Here is a 24,821-nt window from a genome sequence, read left to right as displayed (position 1 = left end):
CAAGCTTTTGAGGTCTGTGTGGCTTGAAAGCTTCTCTCACATTCTGGCTACTTGGTACAGTGGTAGGAAAATGGGTGTTTGGGTTTGAAAAAAATTGTATTCGTATTATAGCAATGCCGAGATAAAGGCTCCAACTGAGCCTGGAGCTGCAAAAAAAGATGAAAAGACAGTCTTTGCCATGAAGGGTTAATAATCTAAATAGACCACACAAAGAGTGGGAGAGGAAACTGAGACACAGAGGTGGCATAACCTGACCGTGGTCACACAGCAGGTCAGTGGCATAATCAGAACAGAATCCAGTTCCCATGTCTCCCAATCTAGTTCCCCATCTATTCTGCCCCCCCAAAAATGTTCAGTGCTAAACTTTACCGGAATTTCTGAAAAATACTTTTGAGGGTAGCTAAGGAAATTCAAAATGTTTTGTGGGAGGAAATATAGCAAACAGATTCAAAAGCACAAAGCTGATCAGTTTTACAAGCTCCCCACTGCTAAAATACACACATCTTTAGAATCTAACAGTATCGCTTAAAAAAAAGAAAAAAGAAAAAAAGAATTCAGATTCTGGACTTCTTTTGGAAAAATGTGTTTACACCTGAAAATCTATTTTTTCAAGTGTACAGGTCTGAAGAGACTTCTCTATGGAAGAGACACAAAACAGATTAAACAAAGCAGCTCTAAAGAGGAGACAAACTGGAGTGGATATGACAGAAAAAATAATGAATGGTACAAAGAAGGTAAATGGGATGCGCCTTGGGGATAGTCAATGAAACTGAAGGGCAACAAAATGGAAAATTGATAATTGCTCACTATGCAATGCTTGCCCTCTTTTCTGAAGCTGGTACCAACCACTGTTAGAGAGAGACAGGATACCAAAGTGGATGAATCGCTGGTTTAATCCACAGGACAACTGCTAGGTTCCCAAGATTCTCCTCTCAGATAAGCTTAGCCTTTGGAAAGAGGAGACCTGCACCACTCCTGAGCCTTCTTTTGGCAGGTAGCCTAGAAAATGCCATTGTCCTAAGAGCTTTAATACTATATTGATCACACTTTTGAGATCAAATTCCTTTTCAGTTCTGTGTCCCCTGATGCTATTTTAAGAAATAGTTCCTGACACAGAGGCAGCACGAGGCAAGAGAGACACAATCACTGCCGAAGCACCACAAGACCTAAGAAAGTCCCAAGGCACTCCCCCAATAGCGAGATGGTCCAGAAATGGTGGCAGCACTGGGAGCACATTGTGGGGGAATGGAGGAGACAGAGCAGAGTAGGCCATTCTTCAATACAAGAAACTTCCGAGAGCAGTGAAAGCAAACAGAATTTGGCAGGAAACGGCAGAGAACTGTGGTCTTCCTTTGGGACAGTGTTTACTAATCCTCTGCTGTCTTGTCATGTAAGTACGAGGGGTGGAAATTAGGGAAAAGAGGGAGGAGGAGAGGCTGCCAGTGTCCACATGCACTTGCAGTTCCTCAGGCATGAAAGCCACCTCCAGGCGCAGCCTCGTCAGTCTGCAAGGGGGAGCAGAGTGCAGCCTGGTGTGCAGCATTCCACTTCTCCCCAAACTTCAAACAAAAGCCACTGCCTTGAACGAAACAACAAGTGTTTACAGAAGCAGTGTCTTTCCAGGAGGCTGCAAAGTGAAATGACGTGAGATACATCAATTGCACATGCACTTAAAAGTGTTTTATGGGCAAAGCAGCTTGTTCTGTAGTTCACTAAATTATCGCTGCCACAGAAGTCATTTCACTGACAGTCATTTCTGCTTGAAGTGTAAAAGTTAGGCCTACTTTACACTTAAAAGGTTAGCTCGACCTTGTATGTGGCTCAAAGCTGTGAAAATTCCATGCCCTGAGCACCGTAGCAAGGTCGACCTAACCCTTGGTGTAGACAGCTATACCTATGGAAGAATTCTTACGTCAACCTAGCTACCACTTCTTGGGGATTAACTACATAGACAGAAAAACCCTTTCCATCCACTGTAGCAGCTGTAGTGTAGACATACCCTTAGATGCCAAATGACACGCTGTCCTAAGGCTAGCTAAAGGGGCCTAACCCATTAGAAGTGTTGGTATATTGCACAAACACAGCTTCTATCCAACCATTGCCTTCATAAGAAGGCAGCTCTATTACAGAACTTGCTGTCACATCTTTTCACTCCAGGCTGAGTTACTCCCCAATACCACAACTATGAGGACAAGAGTCTGTTCAACATTTAAATGTCTATATATACACATTTCCCAGACATCAGCCAGCCAATTACAGTTTATGTTCCCTTGTGCATATTACGGAGCCATTAGACAATCACACCCTCCTATTTTTTGAGGCTGTTCTGGTTAAAACATGATGCCAAATCCCAAACAATGAGACGATCTCAGGAAGTGGTTTTCCCCCCACCAAAAAATGCAGATTAGGGTCGACTGAAACATTTTGTGAATTTGTGTTGATTTTGTCATTGTTTCAGCTGACATTTTGATTAAAAATAGAATATAAAATTAATAAGGCATGCATTAAATGGATCAAAAACTGGCTAACTGATAGGTCTCACAATGTAACTGTAAACAGGGAATTGTCCTCGAGAGACTCCGTTTCCAGTGGGGATCAGTTTTGGACCCAGGCTATTTAATGTTTTTATCAATGACCACGATGAAAACAAAATCAGCACTAAAAGTTTGAAGAGGACATAAATATTGGGGGAGTGGTAAATAATGAAGAGGACAGGTTACTGATTCAGAGCGATCTGGATTGCTTGGTAAACTGGGCACAAGCAAACAATATGCGTTTTAATATGGCTATGTGTATAGGTATACATCTGGGAACAAAGAATGTAGGCCATATTTACAGGATGAGGAACTCTATCCTGGGGAAGAATGACTCTGACAAAGGTTGGGGGTCATGGTGGATAATAGCTGAATGTGAGCTTTCAGTACGATGCTGTGTCCAGAAGAGCTAATGAGATCCTGGGATGCACAAATGGGGGAATCTCAAGTAGGAGTAGAGAGGTTATTTTACCTCTGTACCAAGCTCTGGTGAGACTGCCGATTTAATTCTGTGTCTAGTCCTGGTACCCGCAACTCAAGAAGAATGCTGATAAATTGGAGAGGGTTCAAAGAAGATCCACAAGAATGAGTTCAGGATTAGAAAACATGCTTTACAGTGACAGACTCAAGAAGCTCAATCTATTTAGCTGAGGGGTCAGCAACCTTTCAGAAGTGGTGTGCCAAGTCTTCATTTTTTCCCCTCTAATTTAAGGTTTCGCATGCCAGTAATACATTTTAACGTTTTTAGAAGGTCCTTCTCTATAAATCTATATTATGTAACTAAACTATTGTTGTATATAAAGTAAACAAGGTTTTAAAAATGTTTAAGAAGCTTCATTTAAAATTAAATTAAAATGCAGATCTATCAGTTTAGTGTAGTGGTTCTTAACCTGGGGTCCGAGATGCCCTTTCTGGGGGTGCGAGACATGCGAGATTTTTTTAGAAGGTAAATCATCGAAAACACAAATTAAGCATAGGCACCTAAGTACAACTACTTTGTTTCATCAACCCTATGTATTTCTTAACATTATACATTTTTTAACAATTACTGTAATATACAAAGTTTTCACGTTTTCAAGTTTTTAAGCTAATTGTAGTGTAATTTTTGATAAGGGGTGAGAGAACTTATTTTAACAACTCCAGACCATCAGCGGGCTGAGCGGGGCCAGGTGTAGTGTATTAAATTGCTCCCCGCAGGAATGTGCTACTTACAGTGTACTACTTACGGCTCAGTCCTGGTGCTCCTCAAGTAGTACATTCCTACGAGGAGAAATTTAATACACTGCACCAGTGGACAGAACTGCAGGCCGGCAGCAGGCTGAGCAGGGGCAGTGGCCAGGACTCCAGCTGGCAGCAGCATGCCAGTAAAATCAGCTTGCGTGCTGCCTTTGGCATGCGTGCCGCCGGTTGCCAACCCCTGATTTAGCTTAACAAAGAGAAGGTTAAGGGGTGACTTGATTACAGTCTATAGGTACCTACATGGGGAACACCTATTTGATAATGGGCTTTTTGTTGTAACAGAGAAAAAGTATAACACAATCCAGTGGCTGGAAGCTGAACCTAGATAAACTCAAGACTGGAAACAAGGCGTACATTTTTAACAGTGAGTGTAATTAACCACTGGAACAATTAAGCAAGGTTGTGATGGATTTTCCATCGGTGACAACTTTTAAATAACTGAGCCAGAGTTTAGGGGTCTATCACAAGAGTGGGTAGGTGAGGTCCTATGGCCTGCAATGTACAGGAGGTCAGACTAGACGATCATGGTGGTCCCTTCTGGTTTTAAAGTCTATGAATCCTCCCCAGAGTGAATGATAAATTCCCCTTTCCTTTTCCCAATGGCCATTTCCGGCAGGAGTAAGACTTCCCTTTCCCTCTCTCCTCTTGGTCTCCTGAGCTGTTTCACTGTGTGCTGTGGTTGCCACCTCCTCCCCATGACACAACTGTATGCTGAATAGCGTATGCTAAATTGTGAAAACATCCTAACCTTGTATGATCTGGGATTCACAGATTCATAGATACTAAGGTCAGAAGTGACCATTATGATCACCTAGTCCGACCTCCTGCACAACGCAGGCCACAGAATCTCACCCACCCACTCCTGTGAAAAACCCCTCACCTATGTCTGAGCTATTGAAGTCCTCAAATTGTGGTTTAAAGACTTCAAGGAGCAGAGAATCCTCCAGCAAGTGACCCATGCCCCATGCTACAGAGCAAGGCGAAAAACCTCCAGGGCCTCTTCCAATGTGCCCTGGAGGAAAATGCCTTCCCGACCCCAAATATGGCGATCAGCTAAACCCTGAGCATGTGGGCAAGACTCACCAGCCAGACACCCAGGAAAGAATTTGCTGTAGTAACTCAGATCCCACCCCATCTAATATCCCACTATTGCACACACCTAAATCCGTGGTATGGCAGCAGCAGTGCCCCACTTCTGATTTTAAAGTTGTCTTGGCAAAGGGAAAGGCTCCTAGACTCTGTGGAATCTGGACTATGAATGTGGAGGAAGGATCTATATGGCTCTATGCCAATGTATCTTTTCTTCAGCCCATTTTACTTAGGAGAACCACGTCAGTAACTGAGCCAGAGGTGGCATGCCTGGCATGTGAGCACCCCTCCCCCCAATTAACCTGGTAGAGTCCTCCTTCACATGGGGTCAGGGGAAGGGACCTATTCCAAGGCATTGTTCTCATTCCCAACACCATAATCCACCAGCTGCACTGCACTAGACAAGGGAACTATACTGTAAATATCATTTATCAAATACGTAGCTTGGGATTTTTCAGTGTGAAGGTGCTAAATTCAAGACGCGACTAACATAGCAGCAATCAGTTGGACGGGGACATGCGGGGTGGGGAAATGGAGCGGAACTCAATAGCGTTTTGCTTCTCAGCGTTATTTTTTAAAATGTCTCATGCATCTATGCTCAGTAGCTGTGGAGACTGATTTCTCAACCCTTAGATGGTAGCAGCACAGAAGTTGCAGACAGAAAAAAGAAACCTCACATGATCTCACATGAAACGTGCTGATCTCAATAGAAATCCTCCTCCGCTGCCAAAACTCTGCACTACCGTTACAAGAGCTAAAGTAGCTGAAATCAGTCCACTTAAAAATTACTGCTTTACAAACTTTGTGGTTTAAAAAACTGTAAAACATCAGATTATTACACTCTAATCACCGATGTTGGATGATATTACGGAACACTAAGTAGATACTCACCTTGTGATGGTCTACTTCACCCCTTCCATAAAGATAATCCTCCATTGCTCCCCTCAAAATCCATACAAACGCCCTTCCACACAACTCTGGTGGATCTGTTGGTTTCTGAGGTATCAGGGTTTGCTAGCAGTTATGCAGTTTGTAGTTCTCATGTGATGGCACCATCATTCTTCAGTTATCACAGTACTGTACCTTTCACATATACAGCACCGGTACCATGATAACCGAAAAAGGACAGTTCATGTTCTAATTGTTTGATATCATCCCCGCACATACACATCTCTCCCCTTCCCCTTAAAGAGGCACAGTTTGATCAATTCAATCTCTGGTAACTGCTTTGGTCTAGTCAATTGTTCATCAGCCAACTATGGTAATAGGAAAGCAGCATGCCTTTTGCCCTTCTGTGTCCCAACCAACATTGGGGGAAAACACAGCACTTCTCTCTCTTCAGACTGGTAACTGCCACAGACCTTGAAAAACTGTTAGAAAAAAGGCCAAAGCAAAAATAAAATGCAATCCATAACAGTTCTGAGATCCCAGGGTCCCAAGTGTCTCAATGAGATACATCCTTGAGCTGTTTCTCTTTGACACTCATGCCATGAACTGGATACGATCTTGGTGTTAGTCAGCCATTCAGAATACATTCCATTATGTGCACAGCTACAACACAGGTCATTAGGCAAAACAAGACAGCTTATGCTAGGTAACAAAAATGTAATTGACGTGTATACAATCCAAGACCAAGAACCAACAACAAACTGGTCTCTGAAAGTTTAATTCTCTTGGAATCTGAGGGAAAATAGGAAAGTAAGGAAGTCTTCTTCCAGTGTGTAAAAATAAACATTAAGTAACTTATGATGTGCTGATCATAAAATGATCAGCACACATATGTCTGTTCATAGCCACAAATGAAGTGTTCTGCACAAAAATACCTATTATTCTATTAATTGCAAATTAAACAAGATTTGGTATTTAAATTAAAGAGAACAACTTACGTGTACGGAGACAGAGGTCCTAGTAGGACTTTGGAAACATCAGGCTGTCCAAGGGTCATGAGGAGCAGAACTAGGCTCTGGTTTGTTGAATCCACACAGCCTCCCTGTAAACACAAACATTTTAATTATTAATCTTTATACAAACCAGAAAATAGGAAAAAAGATGGAGGAATGTTTACTTAAAACACAGAACTATCACAGCTCTCACATTTCAAGGGTCAAAAGATAAAATCCAGATTTTGTAATAGTAACTAACTTCACAGGGCATATTTGGAAAGGGACTTGAGTTAAAAAGCATAGTAAGGAAATTATTTTTCTAATACTATTGATTATGAAAACCCAAAGAATCTCTAAAATTTAACAAACAATGTAAATAGAGGAAAAATATATTGGTTTTGCATTTCACTCATTTTGGTCAAGTGAAAATAGACTAGTCTCTGTCAGGTGCATGTGCACTAATAGATTACTGAAATGCTTGGGTTATAGCTCTTTAGGTAAATGTTTAAAATGGGACACAACCTTGAAAGCTATTCAACTTCAAAAAAGTTAGTTAAAAGTAGTTTCAGGTATTACATCTGCCCAACCCCCGGCTGCCAATTATTGTGGTTGTGCAGACACATTTTCCTGTTTTCAAAGAACATTTCTCCCTCCTGGTGTTGCTATGTGAAAAATCCACACAACTACAAGTAACACAGACTACGTAGAATGACACAAAGCGCTATCAAATGTGCAAAACAAAAGCCCTGTGGGAAAATAATATTTTGCTCCCAGGCTCAGCCTCTCAAATTACACCCTGGCAGCTTTACTTAGGGCAGAAATAGGGGAGTGCGCTGTTTTGAGTGAAGCATAATGCCTTTATATTGAATTATTGGCTGAGCATTCAGCATATGAATCTACAGCATCATCCAAGGTTATGTCTGGGAGAACAGCTGAGCAGTACACAACCCCTAGAGTTCCTCTGGCTTTTGAAAGTCCATTGTTCTCGCCATTCCTTGGGCTTGTTGCAACTTGACCTGGCTAGGAATGTAGGCAAGAGTGTGGAATCTCCATTAAATTTAGAGCAGAAGATATCTGCAAACAACTGGGCATGGCAGTTGCTCCCTTGGCTTTCTTATTCAAAGAGCAGACATAGTTTGGAGAAATATTTGGATATTTTGAACAAAAGTATGTCAAGGAGGGCATTTATGAGACTGTTTTCAAACTATGAAGCTAACGTGTTTGGGAGAAAGGAGTTTTGCCCATGCAGGTCTAGCTAAGTTGAAGATCTACCACACTACTTACTTTCTGGTAACTTGTTCAGTTACCTGAGAAACAAAGGTCTAGCCCCATTTCTGGCTCAGATGCCTGCACTGGCTCAAAAGCAAGAATACTTGTGACAATGTTTCTATTATAAGCGGGTTGCCCTATTTGCCTGTTTTAGCAGTCAACCAAGTATATGAAAGAGAGACTCCTTATGACCTAAATGAAATACTGCATTTCTAACCCTTGTTAGTTTATTTTTGTATAATGTTGCAGGGACTGTGACTTTAAAGTTGTAACTGATTCTGAGGCAAGGCTGAACTTGTGTTTTTTGTTTTTGTATTTTTAAAGAACTTGTATTAATTTTATTGAGTTGTGTTGATTTTAAAACTCGTATTTATCTTAGATGTATTGTACTGTGTGCTATGTTCTAAGGCTAAGAGGCTATATTAATATAATTTAACTTTATATTTGTCTCCCGTATCTTTCAGTTACTATAAAAAAAAAAGTAAAAATGTTTCAGACAGCAGTGTCATTTTGACATTGACACTGCCCCTTTAACATCCAAACAAAAAATTGATTGGACATTTTGGGAGAGTCTTTAAAGACTTGGGTTTACAAAATTCTGTTTTCTTTATTATTAATAAATAATAAATAATAATAATAATAATTAAATAACCTAAATTTTGTTCCCAAACTAGTTAATAGTATCCCTTTAATCAAGGGAGTCTAGATGGCTTGGAAATAATTGCAGCCTTTAAACTTTACTTCGGAAAAACTCTTTCTTTTGATAATTAGAAGCAGGGAGCATGGTTCTGGATACACGCCAAACCAGATTACACAGTAAAACCCCATTTATCCTAATCTCACATTTCCTCCTAGCATGAGCAGTTTATCCAGAAATTGCAAACTGACTGTTCATCCCTTACTTTTTGATGGCCCTGAAATGTTTCTAACAAACAGGGTTGAACTATAATGAATACATAGCAACAAGCCATTCCTGCAACTGCTTGCAGCGTTCTGCATTTGAGCAAGGGGATACATTTTATCTTCTCGCTTAGTTGGAAACGAGACTAGCTTTTTTATTACCAAATACAGCTAGTCAAACAAATGCAAGAGAAAAATCTGGCATAAAATTAAATTTGGACTCTCTCATAGATAGTCTGATCGAAAACTCACATCCATCAGTGGATGGACTCCTACTGACTTCAGCGGGTTTTGGATCAGATCCTTAATAGGCTCTCCAAAATGTTTTTTTGAGGAAACCAAATTAACCATTTCAAAAACTTTGTACATGCAATTACATACTAGAGCTATTACCGTTCAGCCACATGGCAAGCAACATCTGCTCCTTTTATTTTATTTTTCTAAGAGAGTATTTTACCACCACCATCCAATTAAAAATTCCCAAAGTAGAAAACAGTAACGAATGGGATGACTTCAGTGCTGAATTGGCTTCGTCAAAATGACAGGGTGGAAGGAAGGACCCTTACAAACCTTTTGGGAAAACAGTTACTAAAAGTTTATTGTTCGACAACACTGTACCATCTCTACCCCACAGAGGGAGGATGTGGGTGTGGAGGAAGAGGCGAGATGCAGTACCATAGAGGGCTGCAAACATCAGCACAGATTTGGATTCTGTACTGAAAGGAAATGCAAAGAAAGCAGGACACTGGGACAACGTGATCATGGACAGCTGTTTGATTTGGAGATTTTGAGGGTGTAACTTCATTTGTATACTAGACTCCTTCCATTAACACTCCTTCCAACCCCTCCCCCCAAGTTCTGCTGACATTACTTATTCCTCTGCCCTACACTTGGGGTGCTGAACCCCCCACAGCTAGCTGGGCATTGGACTTTTGGGCTCTTGAGCATGTGTGTCAAGAAGGCTGCACACTGACCCTTCCAAAATGGCTTTGTAAGGAGCTCTGAAATTGCCCTGCACTGACCCTGGCAGTTTGCGATTACATCAGCGTTTACAACTAATTTGAATGTGAAATGGAGAAACAATGAAATGATGCTCCTTTCACTTCAGGGTTTACAGCCCAACTCCTCTATCTACATTAGCTTTTGCCTGTGAATGATTTCTCAAAACAGTGAACGTTTCTGACCTTACCTTCACTGACTTCTGTCCAACCTCTGCTGACCAATGCACTCGGTTTTGTTTATTGGTAACTTTTTGAAGTGGATTTATTCAGCCCGGAGAGTACAAAGGTAACATGAAACAGCAAAAAGGCCAAGCGCCTGCAGTTCAATTATTGCAGTTACAGAATGGTACAGAAATAACGAAGTGCAGGCTGGATGACTAAAAGGGTAAAGAGTACATGGCATTTGTCTCACACCATTTATTTTCAAATAATTGCCAGATGTTCCGTCTATATTTGATTGACTATCGTTATTTAAGCTTTTTAAAAAAATACTAGTCTATTCAGCAACAATTTGATTGTTAGTCACTGATCTGAATGATGTAAGTGGTATAGCTAGCAAAACAATTAGCCAAAAGTCATGTAGTTTTTCTCTTGTTAAATGTACAAGCAGGGTTAGCCAACTTTACTAAATAGATACCTGATCTCCACACACAGAAAAAAACTACGACTTTCCCCCTCAACTGGTTCAACTCTTAGCTGTGTACAAGAGCTGCTCAGACAGAACAAGATGGCGTATTATCTCCCCATTAACATTTGCTTTAGAAACAATCTGTGCAGCAGAAGAGGGCTTCAATACAGCATGAGCCTTACATAATTGTTGGGATGTATATTTTGGAGGGCACATGGGGGTGTATATTTAAGGCTCTCTTTCCTCAGCTCATTCCTCTTCCTCTCCATAGAGAATGCTGTTTGCTCTCTACATACTTGTTGCTACAGCTATGCTCAACATGGGAATATGTCTTCCAATCATTGATTTTTCTACCTTGACTGGCTGATGAAATTTTATGCCACGTTCCTACACTTCAATGGCCATGACTACTCTAGTTCCCCTCTTTAACCACTTGAATATGGATCTACATTCAAGAGAGATCTTTTCTGTTGAAAATTTCAGATTAAATCCAAACTCTCCCAAAAATAATGGGGAAAGTGATAAGATCCCTACTAAAGGCCACCAAGATCACTGTTGCTCATTATTTGTATTATGGTACCATTTAAAGCCTCAACTTAAATTAGGGGCCCGCTGTACTACATGCCAGATAGACACAGTGAGAGAGTGTTCCTGTGCCGAAGAGCTTACAAACTATATAGACAAGATGGACAAAGGATGGAAGGGGAAACAGAAGCACAGGGAGGTGAACTGATCTGCCTGCACCACAAAAGCAGCAAAGCTGGCCTAGAACTTCTTCCTCCAGAGTCCCAGTCCAGGGCCCTGTCTACTGATGAAACTTCCACCACTTTAAGAAACCCAAACAAGCAGGGGAAAAGCAGCTGTCAGGAGTACTGTCTATTGATGAAACTTTTCAATTATTACTCCTATGAAGTACTCTGTCCAATGGTGCTAAAGTCACAGAAGACAGGGTTTTATGTTTTTAAAACAGCTTCTGAAAATTGCTCGAGTCTAGAGGCTCGGTTCAACCCTAATCAAGCAGGATGCATGCATCGGGGGCAGAGAGGAAAAAAATTTCTCACTCAGAAAAGGGCAGAGTGTTTGCACTGCTGCCTTTCCTGAGTGTGGGCAGCTTTAGAGTGTAGCTGGGGCTGCATAAGAATCCTGCCACCCCCAGGTGGGTGATAAGGTATGCATTCAGTGTGCTGCCTACCAGGTACCAACCACTCCTTGGACTGAGCGAGCCGAGGGCCCCCAGAGAAGGGCTGTGCCACTGGAGCCCCTCTTATGGCTTTCTGCCATATCCCTGGGTTACGAAGGCCCAGGCCAGAGTAACTCAGGGATGAGTCTTGCCCTGGGTCAGGACCTGGTCTTAAAAGATTCCCTAGAACTGTGCCCCATTCACACTGGTGGCATAACTAGGTTAGAAAACAGAATTTTAAAGCTGCTTTAGCTAACAGCCCCATAGCTTAGACCATGCCAGAATTAGCCACTTCACCCACAGCTCACATCAGCCCTTTAATGGGTAAAAGGACAAAGGGGTCACCTGACCCACCAACAATCCCTATTCCTCTCTCAAACACTGCTTTGGACCTCAGACCAGTGCCACCACACACAGACATCTGATCTGCTGCTCTGCTCTGAGAGCCTTGCTACCTTCCTGCTCTGCCTTATGGCATTGCCTCTTTCTTAAGGCATAGCTGGCAATCAGCTAAGTTATTAGAACATACAATTTTCGGGCCAGCCCGTCTCCACTTATTTTGCAAGGAACATGGTACATTATTGGGTGCTTAACAAAAAAAAAAGGGGGGGGGTATAATGATTAACAGAGCAGTCTCCCTAGTGACTGGATAACATGTAGTTTTAATTTACAAAGCGCTAGGTGGTTTTATTTGCTTTTTAAGTAAAAAAAATAGCCACTGCTGCTGGGAAGCCATGTGGAAATAAGGGTTTGATAGGAAATTGGATTTCTGATTCTTCCTATCATCTGAAGGGTTCTAGGGTGTTTCCATGGTGCAGCAGACTCAAAGTGGGGGTTTTAAGAATTTAAACAGAGGAATAAGATTTGCAATTCAGCTTTTGTAAATAAAGTACTAGAAGTAGCTGTTGCTGTAGGTAATGCTGTTGCTGTAGGCTTTGGCCTCCCCCCGTCCCCAACATGCCCTGTGTCCCCCTCCCACCCTGCAACACACTTACAAAGCCCCAAGCTTTCAAATATGAATGGCCTTAGCTGCACTCTCAAAAATATGTACACTCAGATCAGTATGTTGTAGGCTAGCACCCAGTTTGCGCACTCAGTAGAAACATGCCAATACTGTAACAGTGCCTGGTACCCCAATGACTGCCTGGCTCATAACATCCCTCAAAAGACCATCACTGTTTGGAGATAGAGACTGCATATTGCCCCTTGCATCTAAGCCATTAGGAATAAAGTACAGAAACTACTCGAGAGTTCTGAGCCTGATTCAGTGGAGTGGACAGGCAAGCAGACTCAGACACGCCCCCATACAAGTGAAGTCCAATCTTCTGCATTTCTGGCATGGGTTCCCAGCGTCTAGCCAACACTGTGTTTAGTGTTACTGGTAACTGCCCATGCTAGGTAAATGTGAAAAACCAGTTAGTCCTTTCCTCCTCAGCTATCTGTTAATATTTTGAGCTCTCAAGTATGTGCTAGGTACCTCACAGAAACAGGGACAAGAAATATCATTTTTGATGCACTGGAAGGGGATAAGGTGAAGAATCAGAAGACCGAAGCAGAAGAGTCTGTAGGAGAAAAGACAAAATATGATAGGGGTGCTGATGAGAGATTTACCGTAGGCATGGACACAAAGGACCAGATTTTTTAAAACACTGTGGAAAAGCAGCAATGGGATTAAATTGCTGTCTGGATTTGAAGGGAGGAGTCACGGATGACCTTCTGAATACAGATCTAGGTGATAAGGGTAACAGTGGTGCGATCAACAGCATACAATACTGAGTGATTTCCTCATTGTGCACTAGCCAGAGGTTAAGGCTGCACATTTTACAGTTCGGTCACATGAAGAGAACAGTTAAGGTATTATGTTAAAACTGAAAATAAGTTTTGCCCATTTGCCTAACTCATATGGATTAACAGATTCTTCACAAACTTAAACAACCCTCCAAAAAACAAAAAACAAAAAAACCTTTTAGCTGAGACCAAGTATGGAAGATTTCAGCCCAAAAGGAGATACTTGAGAAAGTTATAAGCAAGTTAAACATTGAAATGCATAGCCTAAGGTGAGTTGCAATATATTCAAGAAACAGTTTACTGAGTTATCACCACAGCAACTATACTTCAATCTAATCTGGCAGCTCTCACAGTGACATTAGTTTTCTCTATTTCCAATTAAATTAAATTTTCAGCACTAAATACACTCTGTACATGCATGCCTCATAAGAGCTGGCTACCTTTGGTCAACACCAGTAGTTTCTTCTCTCATTTCAGAGTGCATTTGAAGTACTTAAAATGGATAAGCACTCTTTGTTAATCAGAAACTATAAATAAGAGGGCAATTGCTGAATCATTTGTAAGACTGAAAGCCTATTATCCACGTGAGAATTCAGCACAGTTGAACAGTAGTCATTTAAAATCAGTTTAACACACACAAGGTTTTTCTAGAGTGAATACAAAAAGTATGCTTGTGGTAGATTGAAATACATGCAATTTACTTACTCAAATGCTGCCTTGGCTACTTTCTAATACATAATTCCATCCCGTACACGTACCAAATGAGAGGTTTTGTAAACTCATTTCCTCCCCCAAAAACCATATTGACTAAAGCAGATAGTGATAAGATATTATCTTACTTTAGGCAGATATAACAAAGTTCCTCCTGTATTTTGTATAGAGGATCCTTTCAACTCGAATAGATAAAGAGCACACTTAGAGGGCTATCCTCTCTAAAACAGCGATTTCCTTCCTAGTACCATGCAAAAAACCCCAAACAAACAGAGAGAGACAAGACAGTGTGACGCTCTGCACCTCAGTGGGACACCCTACACCCCCATGTTCATCTTTATAAAATGATTGCGTGGTATCCAATGCAAAGTGTGTCATGCTGGGTATCTTCAGAAGGCTCATGATGCACTGAGCATGGCTGTTATAATGTTGTTATAGTAATTGTTACAGTAATGATATAGTAAGGTTGTAGGTTATAATTTCATGTATATAGTTATGGGGCTGAAAATGTACCCTCCTAGCTTAAAACAAGCTCAGGCAAAAACTCTCCAAGAACAGGGAGGCAGTTCACACCTATTCAGGGCATGGATGTGACAAACCCAGCCCAGCCTCACAGGAACAATGGACACTGGCCTAGGCAGCAACAAAAGAATCTGTTAGACCCTGGAGGAAGTCACCCCCTTCCTTTGGGCAGTTTGGGACTGCAATGAGGTAATGCTCACAGGACTCTGAAAGGGGGCGGAGGGGGGGCGGGAGGCCAAAGCCAAGAGGAAAGAAAGCACATAATAAACAGCAGAGACATTTTGCCATGCTCTCTCTCTTCCGCCTACATCTACAGACACCACCACCCAGCGACTGAACCACTGGTCAAAGGGGAGAGCCTGGCTGAAGAGCAACTAGCCAGCCTGTGGTGAGAAGCATCTAAGTTTGTAAGGACATTGAAAGTGTTAAGATCAGCTTAGAATGCATTTTACTTTTATTTCATTTGACCAAATCTGATTTATTATGCTTTGACTTATAATCTAGTTAATAAATCTGTTTGTTTATTCTACCTGAAGCAGTGTGTTTGGTTTGCAGTGTGTCAGAGACTCCCTTTGGGAGAACAAGCCTGGTACATATCAATTTCTTTGTTAAATTGATGAACTTATATATGCTTGCAGCATCCAGTGGGCATAACTGGACACTGCAAGATGGAGGTTCCTAGGGTTGTGTCTGGAACCAGAGATACTGGCGAGTGTCATTAGATTGCAAGTAGCTGGGAGCAGCTTACACGCCTGAGGCTGTGCGTGAACGGCCCAGGAGTGGGGGTTCTCACAGCACAGCAGGGTAAGGCTGGCTCCGAGAGTCAAGGACCGGGGAGGCCTAGCAGATCACCGGTCCAGATAACACCAGAAGGGAACGTCACAGACAGCAAGATACAGTATCTGCCCCTTATGATCCAGACACTCAAAACTATTCATACACATAATGCTCTGCATGACTAAAATGCTGCCGTACAGTGCACAAGCCAATTCTGATGACAGGTGTGCAGTGCCATTTATTACACTGGTGAAGCCTCACTGAACTAGTGACTAGAACTGAAATCTAGAGCAGAGATTCTCAACGTTTTTCTTTCTGAAGGCTCCCCATGCTATAAAAATGCCAGGGCCCAGCAGAGGGGGTGGGCCCTCAGGGTTTCAGCTGGAGGGTGCTCAGGGCTTCAGCCGTGGGGTAGGAGCAGGGAGTCTGGGGCTCTAAGCTTTCTGCCCTGGGCCACAGTCAGTCTAATGCCCTGCTTTGTGGCCCCCCTGAAAGCGGCTTGTGGCCCCCCAGTTGAGAACCATAGGCCCCCAGTTGAGAACTGCTGATCTAGATATTCCAAATGAGGCTTTCATGTACACCCTTGCACTCCTCCTCTTCACTTATTTTGCTGATATTAACCACAAATCAGACCCATCATTCAGACAGTCTACTATAAACACATTATACATGCTGTATCTTCTTCCTATTATCTTGGGCCCAAGAGGCTGAGGGAGCTAGATAACCAATGCCTCCAGTCCAGCTGAAGAGAGGAAGCCCTGACACTGCTGCTCCCTCAGCTGGAAGACATGCACTAGGCCACCAACCCAATGGCCCTGAAGTCCTCTTTCAGTCTGGCATAGCTATGTCTCAAAAGCATCACACGAAGTGCTTCCTAGGCTTTTTTCAAACAGGTTCCCTGAGCACAGGAAGGGAAAACATGAATCCCCGCACAAAGCAGTCCAGGGAGGCTTTCTGCTGTGCCTGATATGACTTCAATTTTGTGCAGTAAGGCAGCATCTCAGATGTCATCCTTTGGCCTAATCACTATGGTTATTTTGGGCAAGTCGACAACTGCTAAGCAACCAATTTTATTTTTTTTAAAGCAAAATACAGATGGATTTTCAAATACAGCATGTAGTAGTTCTGCTGGGATGCACATTACAACTCTCTTGTATCTCTGGTAACATTTCACACTTAAAAGACTTTCCTTTTCTGTTTCTGGGCATTGACCCTGCAGCAATCTCATTCTCTTAATAAAAAGAATTATTACATTTGCTCATGACAACATAACAGAGACAAAGAGCTTTTTACAGCCAGTCCAATGAAAATGGCCCAGTTATTTATAGACAGAGGTGGAGAGTACTTGGGGCCCTGCAGTCAGAAAGTTGTGTCCTCCAAATGACTCAGGGTGGTACACATTCTAAATATGGGACATCTCACAGTATAGTCAATATTGTGGCAAGTCATTTACTTTTAATGGTGTCCACCACAGGATGAGGAGGACAAGATCCACCAACAACGTTCTTCACAATTGATTAAGACAGTCACAGGTCACTTCTTTGGCTGGATTCAAAGCAGGCAGCTCTATATCTGATTACCAACTACCTGAATCAGCCACTGCCCCATGTTTATGTACACCATCTTTGTATATGTTGGTGTACATAAACATGGGACAGTGGCTGATTCAGGTAGTTGGTAATCAGATATAGAGCTGCCTGCTTTGAATCCAGCCAAAGTGACCTGTGATTGTCACTTTCTTAATCAATGTGTGAAGAACGTTGCTGGTGGACCTTGTGGATCTTGGAGAAAATGGCTGTCTAAATGCAGTTTAATATACTTCCTATATTAACTAAGCTTATTATTCTAGAAAAATAAAACCCTCAATTGGGTTTTAAAAGAGCAGTAAACTGGTACTTGAAGCCCAACAAAAGGCTAGACGTGACAGAAACATGCTTCAAATGAAAGCAATTCTCCTTGCACGCTACCTTTCCTCCAGCTACATCCACAGGACAGCGAAAGAGAGAATACTTTGGATACTTACTCTGTAAATCTCCTCAAGCAGCAGCTTTGCACAGTTCAGGCCGAGTTCTTCTGGGAGTACAGCAGTTCCCTGGCCCTGGGGATTAGATGCCAGTTCAGCACTCAGAAAAGTGCCATTTGTGGTTTCTGCGACAAGGGACAGGCCAAAACCTGGAGACCTGAAAGACAATGACAGAACTGAAAGGTGTATTTGATTACAGTATGTGAAGAGCTAAAAGGAAGAAACTAGTTCATTCTAACCTTCTCATACAGGTCTCCAACAGTGCTCTCTGCTAGGAGGCTACTTGACTTGCACTGAATAATTGGTTACTCTAACAGCATTTCAGGATTAAACCAAGCCAAACGCTGCCTGCTATTATGGGGGTTATATTTCTGCCATTCCCAAGCCTAACATGAACAGTCTTTATATGTTCATTTCATCTCTCTGATTACTGTTGCTTCCACCTCATTTAAAATAAAAAACAAAACAAACATTCCCTAAGGAGCCAAACTCCCTTTGGAAGGATACTTCTACATTTGGCAAGATCAGAATACAAATGTGGCACCAGATGCACGTAATTAATGCTTTACTCCTGTATTAGTCACCAGCTCTCCTTGATTGTTTCCACTTTAAGCCAACAGGTCAAAGAGTCACTTCTCTAGAAGAATTCCGTAACACCTATTCTGTGGAAGAATCGCCTTACCACAAAGGCCAGAATAATGCCAATATACAATGCTACCTTATTTTACTGCAGGTGTGAAGATGAGGTTTGTCTTACCAGAAAGCCTGAAGAAGAGCTCTGTGTGGCTCAAAAGCCTGTCCCCATCACCAGCAGAAGTTGGTCCAATAAAAGATATTACCCCACCCACTGTGTCTCAGAAATCCAGAGATAGCTGAGCAGTTTACTGAGAAGTCCAGACAATATCCTTTGTCTTTTATTCATACAGTTGTCTCATTTTAAGCTTCAGAAAAAAACTGGCAATTGGCTATTAAACTAAAGTTAACTTAACTCTCCTCAAATGTGTAAGTTTTCATACAACACATGAACTAGGGCAAGTGCCACTGGACTCCCTCTCCCCTACTCAGGCCTTTTCATCAGAATGGTCTAAATCTAAATTCTTTATTACTGACCTAACAGCAAGGGACACCTCCATACCGAACACAGAGCATGAGAGCTATGCAGCCGAACCATACCTTGTGCACCTCCTCAATGCTTCTAATGCCCCTGAGGTTTATTATGGCTCCTGAATGCCTTACAAGATCTAGTTCTGCTGGGATAAGAAAGCACCCTTGACTGCTGTAGGACAGTCAAAACATGTAGTTCATTCACAAAAATGGCACTAAGGAGGATTTTGCACCCAGAACTTCCAGGGCTCAGAATGAAGAAGTTATTGTTTCAGAAGAATATGCATGATCTACAACAAATGCCCCATACATCACGATGGAGAATTCTAGCAGCAAACTCACCCAAAAGTGCATTGTCTAGAACAGTGTTTCTCACCTGGTGGGTTGCAACTTCAGGGGTGGAGAGGAGTCATGAAGGGCTATCTGGGGGGTCAGGAGGCATTGAAATTTGTATTGCAACCTCAAGCAAAGACAATCTCGATCCCTCACTCCTTGCACACCCTTCCCCTTGAAGGTCAAGTGTTCTCTGTCTATGACTTGAAACACACATACAACTAATTATATACGTTGCTGTCACTGATATATTTACTATAAACTAAGAGGGTTGTGAAAATGTTTGTCTTTGAATAAGGGATCACCAATCTGAAAAGGCTGAGAAATGCTGATGTACATGAATGCACAGCTACCTGACATCACCAATAGCAACTTCCTAAGAATCCCGAAGTATATGCGTTCACAGAGTGACAAATGAAGCAGCATTCTCTGACGCTGACCAGCACATCATAGCTTTTGTTCTGCTCAGAGTTTGGAGAGAGTTTTCTGTATCACTTTAAGGGTTTGAAAACTAGAACTTTTGCCTTGTTCTCAGTTTCTAATGGCTCACATATGACAAGCAAGATGAACTCACAAGCTACAAGTCTCCAGTTGCTAATTCACTAGTCACAAGACTGAGAGAAAGCTCATGAACACAGACACAAAAAAGACCTTGTGCTACAGCATCTCACATATGAGACACAAAAATTAAAGCCTGCCTCTTTTGCCATGAATGCCATTTGCTTTAACTGTTATCTCAAAAGATGATCTTGAGGGTGGGAGGTACTGAAAAAGGTAAATGATCGCTCAAAGGAGGGATACAACAAGACAAATCAAATGACTAACAGTTTAATCTTTTCTGAATTCAGTTTGAGTAAATTACATGCCATTCAATCCTAATGGCTGCAGACAATTATGCCACAACCTGGCACGATTTCTCAGTGGCAATCTCTGCTCAAGAAAGGCCCCCTTATGGAGACTGGCTGGCAAAGTGTCAATGAGGAAAGGGTTCTCCTGTATGAATGGGAGTTCAGTTTTAATTGTCTGTCTGGGGTGTGAGGGAAGGGAGAGAGATTATGTTCGAATTTCCTTCAACTACAGGAGTCAATTAGGAAACTCAAATTCCTCCTACAGTTAAGTAATCCATGCTTCCACCTCTCATTTGCTCCCCATGACCTCTACATTTTACACTCTGGATTTTTGACACACCTCCTTTGCCCCCATTTCACCTCACTCACTCCCCTTTTTCCCCGCTGGGTGTGAGGGGACTGTTCTTTGACAGGAAGGAGTAAATGAAGGGTCCTGTCAGAGACCCTGCATCACTCTAGTAATCCCTTCAATTGAGAAGGACAAGGTGCGGTTTCCTCAAGAACTCGTGGAGGATTCAGGCGGCCATAGCACAAGAGGACAGGTCCCTAAAGAGCACAATGAGGTGCTGCCAGCTCATGCTGACCCATGCAAAGCAGTAAAGTCAGCCCCATTCAACCATGCACTGCTGCTGAACCACTACTGCAGCTTCTCCACACCAGCCCCTCTCACCCCAGGAGAAAGCACTTATATTGCTTTCTCCCCACCCACAACCCCACACATCACATGCCCCAGCAGCAGGCCAGGTAGAGTTAAACCGATGCACCTCTTGGCCAGTTGAATAAAGCTCATTACAACTACAAAGGAAGTGCTACACACTGAAGCTGCACAAATACATTCTCTGGTTGTTGCTAGTTAGGGGGCTTATGCAGCATGACACTCTGCTCCTAATTCTCTCCACCCAGTCAAATGGAGAAGGTCCATTTCTTTCTATGGCAGCTTACTTGCTGCAGAACAGCTTCACCTAGATCCTCCCAAAAACGGAGTTTTCAAGAGTGTGTGGAATGCACAAGGAACAGCAGGGATCCCACCCATATCTAACCGCCTGTGTTTGCAGAGCAATGTGGGAAGTATATTAAGACATGTCCTTTCTTCTTGCCCTCCTACTTGGAACAGAGACAGAAAGAGCATCTGGAAAGTAAGATGGGAACAATGCCAAAGGACGTCATTTCTTGGTGGCTAGCAACCACGACAATGCTCTGTTAGTAAACATGCTCTCTCGCTTTCACAAATCAGCAAAACCTACACATGGTGACAATGGATTTGGCTCACACAAATGAAGATCTAATTCCACCTGCAGTTGCAAAGGGCATCTGCTACCATTTGCACTGATGAACTTTCTGGTGCAAGTCCCCAGACATATAAAGAGAGAAATACAACTCAGAATTTCTCGCTCCCCTTTTCAGAGGTGCTTTAGGGGTTGTGAAAGATGCTAAAATGATAGATTTCCTGAAGATGCTGGCATAGAGGAAGGGACTCTGCAATCCTTTTTTACTTGGAAGTCAAAATCCAGGATGGTGCACATGTGCTTGATTAGTCATTGCTAATCCTATTTATCCACAAGACAAGGACAACGCTGGAAATGACAGGGCAGGCTTCCACATGCTACCTTGCTAATTTGTGCCAACCAAGACCGAGGAACCAATTGTAAGAATGAGGGGAGTTCAGTCTCCAGGTCCATTAAGTCCTTAGTCCATCTCTGCAAAGGCTGCCAAGCCAGGTGCCAAATGCCATAGTATTTTACAATGCAGACATGTCTAAAAGGAGTTTGTCTCAGTTCACTTCTTTTTACCACTTGGCTGTCAGGTAAAATCATGCCCCAGAAGTGAAAGGGTTCATAACCTTGGCTTACTGTTAATAACCTTGAGCCACAATACTTAGTCTCCAGAAGTGTTAGGTGAAGTGTGGTGAAATGACAGAAAAGAAGATAGTTTCTAAGAAACGGTCTGAAACAAGCACTCATTTCATATAAAGTAGCTTACAGTCAACAACAATTCTGTGCAGATTTTTAGACTTGCAAACATAACCAGCTACAGGGTAACACTTTCCAAATCACTTATATTCCATTTTCAGAGGTGACTTAGCAGCCTAACTCATTAGAAGCACCTTGTTAGATGCTTCTGAATTTTTATCCATAATCTAACAAAGCGCTTTGAGCTGTTCTGACTCAAAGGCACCGTAAGTACAAAGGACTTCACTTTTCAGCTGCTGAGCCCTTGGCAGTTCCCAACGGCTATGACTGAAGTTGTGGATATTCAACATTTCTGAAAATCCAACACAAAGTATTTGATTTACATGTAGTTTACAAGTACAAGGTGTCAAACGGAAGGTAAAATGCACCCAGAATGCTAGGCACTTATATGGCCCTCATCACCACAATATCTAAGTGCTTCAAAACGATTTATGGATTTTATCCTCAACACACTTATGAACTAGGGAAGTATTACCCTCATTCTACAGGTGGGGAACTGAGGCACAGAATGGATTAAATGACTTGCCCAAGATCACACAGGGTGTCTTGTGGCTGAGCTGAAGCAGAGCCCACTTCTCTTAAGTCCCAACCCAATGCCCCATCCACTAAGCCACCCTTCCTACCCACAACTTGTCAGACTCTGGGCCCAAAAGCACTTGCAATAGAAGACTCAGAGAGAAATCACAGAAGAGAGCAAATTGTGGGCTCATGGAGCTGGACAGAGTTTTCTGAGGTGGAGTGGGAAGGTACTTAGCAAACATTAAATGGGAAGCAGTTCTAAGAATGCAAGCTCTGGCAAGAAAGTAGGCAAAAGAGACAAAGGGAGCCACTACAAGACAGACCTGGTGGTTAAGGAAGAGATGCATGCAGGGCACACTGACTACGGTATTAAGTATATTATTGTGATGATGCTATTTTACCAGCTACAAATCCATACTGAAGAACAGGTATGAGGGCCATGTTGTGCCCTTGGATACATGCACAGGGCTCCCTTAGACTTCAGCACGGCTCCTGGGCATGCATACAAGAACATGGCACAGTCTTCATGATGTACAATAGGCGTCAGCACTAAAACAAAATTTCAAGTGTCCTTCACAATATTTACAACACATTGGCCTTTTGAATCTTTTGGAGAAACAGTTTTGCAGGTGATCATTCATGCCACCACATAACCATGCACAATACCCTTTTATTCCTTTGTCTTCCAATTACAGCACTTCCCTTTCCCCACCAACAAAAAACAAAAAAACAAACATACATACAAAAAAGAGTGCATTGTTTAAGCAAGTGAAAGACAAAATGACTGGAACAGTGTTTGTTCAGGGTGTTGTGCATATTAGAAACTGGAAAAGCTAAAGACAGTTATTCAAGGTTTCCTTCACCTTCACCCACAAATGACAAGTTACTGGAATTTGGTAGGTCTTAACAAAACAGTCCCTCAGTTTATCATACTATGTCAGAACTACAATATCTCCACCTTGCTTCACTTTCACATTTTGCTAATGAACCAGATCAATAACATGTATTAGTATAATGACTTTTACTAATGCTCTCACTCATTCAGTTGGAAGCCTAACACTGACCTAGGCATCAGACTTCACGATTGAAGTGTGTGGGGGGAAAAAAAGTTACCACATATAGGTCAGTAATGAGTTTTGCTATATTTAAATTGTTTGGTCTCACCCTGCAGGTAGCACCATTTCCAATAAGAAGGCTATAATCAGGTTCGAATCGGAGCCTTCACACCATACCTACTCCACTCACTGAACTTTTGCCGCACCTTATACGCAGTGCTAGACTAAAACAATTAAACACTGAAGAAAGCACTCAAGGAAATGTTACCTTCAGCGGATGTACTGTAATGTTAAGTTGCATAGTTAAGAAGCACACTACATAAATCTAGACACAATATTTTGAGGACATGCACAATCAAGTATTTCATTTTTCTTGTAAAGACTCATTCATTAAACAGCAGAACAGATGACCAGGTCCTGAAGATTAAATGCACTATCAAACTTGATCGCATACTTTAGTCCAAAATATCAAACTTAAAAAAAACCATTAGTATGATTTTATGTTAGATTCCTTGGAATCCTTGATACTTACTTTCCAGAACTGGTCCCCTTCATGTGATCTGTGTAGATATAAATATCTGGTATAAACTTATTTAGGATGCTTCTTGCTGAATCCACGATTCTGTTTGCTATCTGTGGTGACACTCTGACAGAATACCTATGTTATGAAGTCAAGGAATTTATTATGATAGGGAGGTACTTTAAACCAGAAAGATGGGTAGTGCACAAAGAGGTTTCAATACATTCTTTGGGATATTTCATTTTGCAATCTGTCCATTCATGGATGCCAGCCCATCTTTCAACCTGAATTTATACTTTTCTATAGCTGCATGCATTCTTATTATTTTCTACACATCTTTTTATCATTCTGATTTGGACAGTGAAGCCTGTACAAAAGACCACACTATATAACTAAGCAAACTCCTGTCTTAAAAGATGACCTTCAAAGAATATTTTTTTAAAAGGGCTGCATTACCTTTTGCTTTTTGTGTGTGTGCAGGCCTGAATGGTTGTGGTTTTGTCCTACCCTTTTAAAGGACTGGTGGAGCGAGTGGGATTCTTCTTGTTTCTGTGTCTTGGAAATATCAACAATATGAACTCTGGTCTTCCTGAGCTTTGCTGGAGGACCTCCTGTAGAGGAGAGGGTTTCAGATCTCTCTCACCTTTGCAGAAGAAGCGGGGTACCAAATCTTTAAACAAAGACATCCTCTCTCCAAAATGATCCCTAGCTGTGGAAGTGGGGTTTATCTCCAATGGCCTCCTTCCACACTTTTTAAAATACTTCAGATTTTTCAATTAGAAGCAGTAACAATTGTTGCTCTATCCATAGTTTCAAGGCAGCAATATTGCCCCTCTGTGTGTTGGGGAGAAACCCATGTTCAAAAGCCCAGAATATTCATGCTCTTCCTGACGGATAGAAAGCAAAATGCCTGAGAAACAGCTACTCA

General features: G+C 42.0%; 1 protein-coding gene across 4 annotated transcripts in view; it reads right to left on the bottom strand.

The window, feature by feature from the left end:
- Window positions 1–24,821, bottom strand: part of RCL1 (RNA terminal phosphate cyclase like 1) — a 57,064-nt gene that overhangs the window by 13,019 nt on the left and 19,224 nt on the right. For 3 of the 4 annotated variants that reach the window (XM_073345255.1, XM_073345256.1, XM_073345257.1), the window contains exons 6-8: window positions 23,906–24,031; window positions 17,545–17,701; window positions 6,749–6,852 (exon numbers count right to left, since the gene is read on the bottom strand). In XM_073345255.1, the coding sequence (XP_073201356.1) occupies window positions 6,749–6,852; window positions 17,545–17,701; window positions 23,906–24,031 (387 nt within the window). Of the gene's footprint in view, window positions 1–6,748; window positions 6,853–13,058; window positions 13,286–17,544; window positions 17,702–23,905; window positions 24,032–24,821 lie in introns of those variants that run through there. The other variant, XM_073345258.1, reaches the window with a different exon arrangement.

The sequence above is a fragment of the Lepidochelys kempii genome, chromosome 5 (genome assembly GCF_965140265.1).
Source record: "Lepidochelys kempii isolate rLepKem1 chromosome 5, rLepKem1.hap2, whole genome shotgun sequence".
Lineage (NCBI taxonomy): Eukaryota > Metazoa > Chordata > Testudines > Cheloniidae > Lepidochelys > Lepidochelys kempii.
This window is presented reverse-complemented; position numbering and strand designations above follow the sequence as displayed.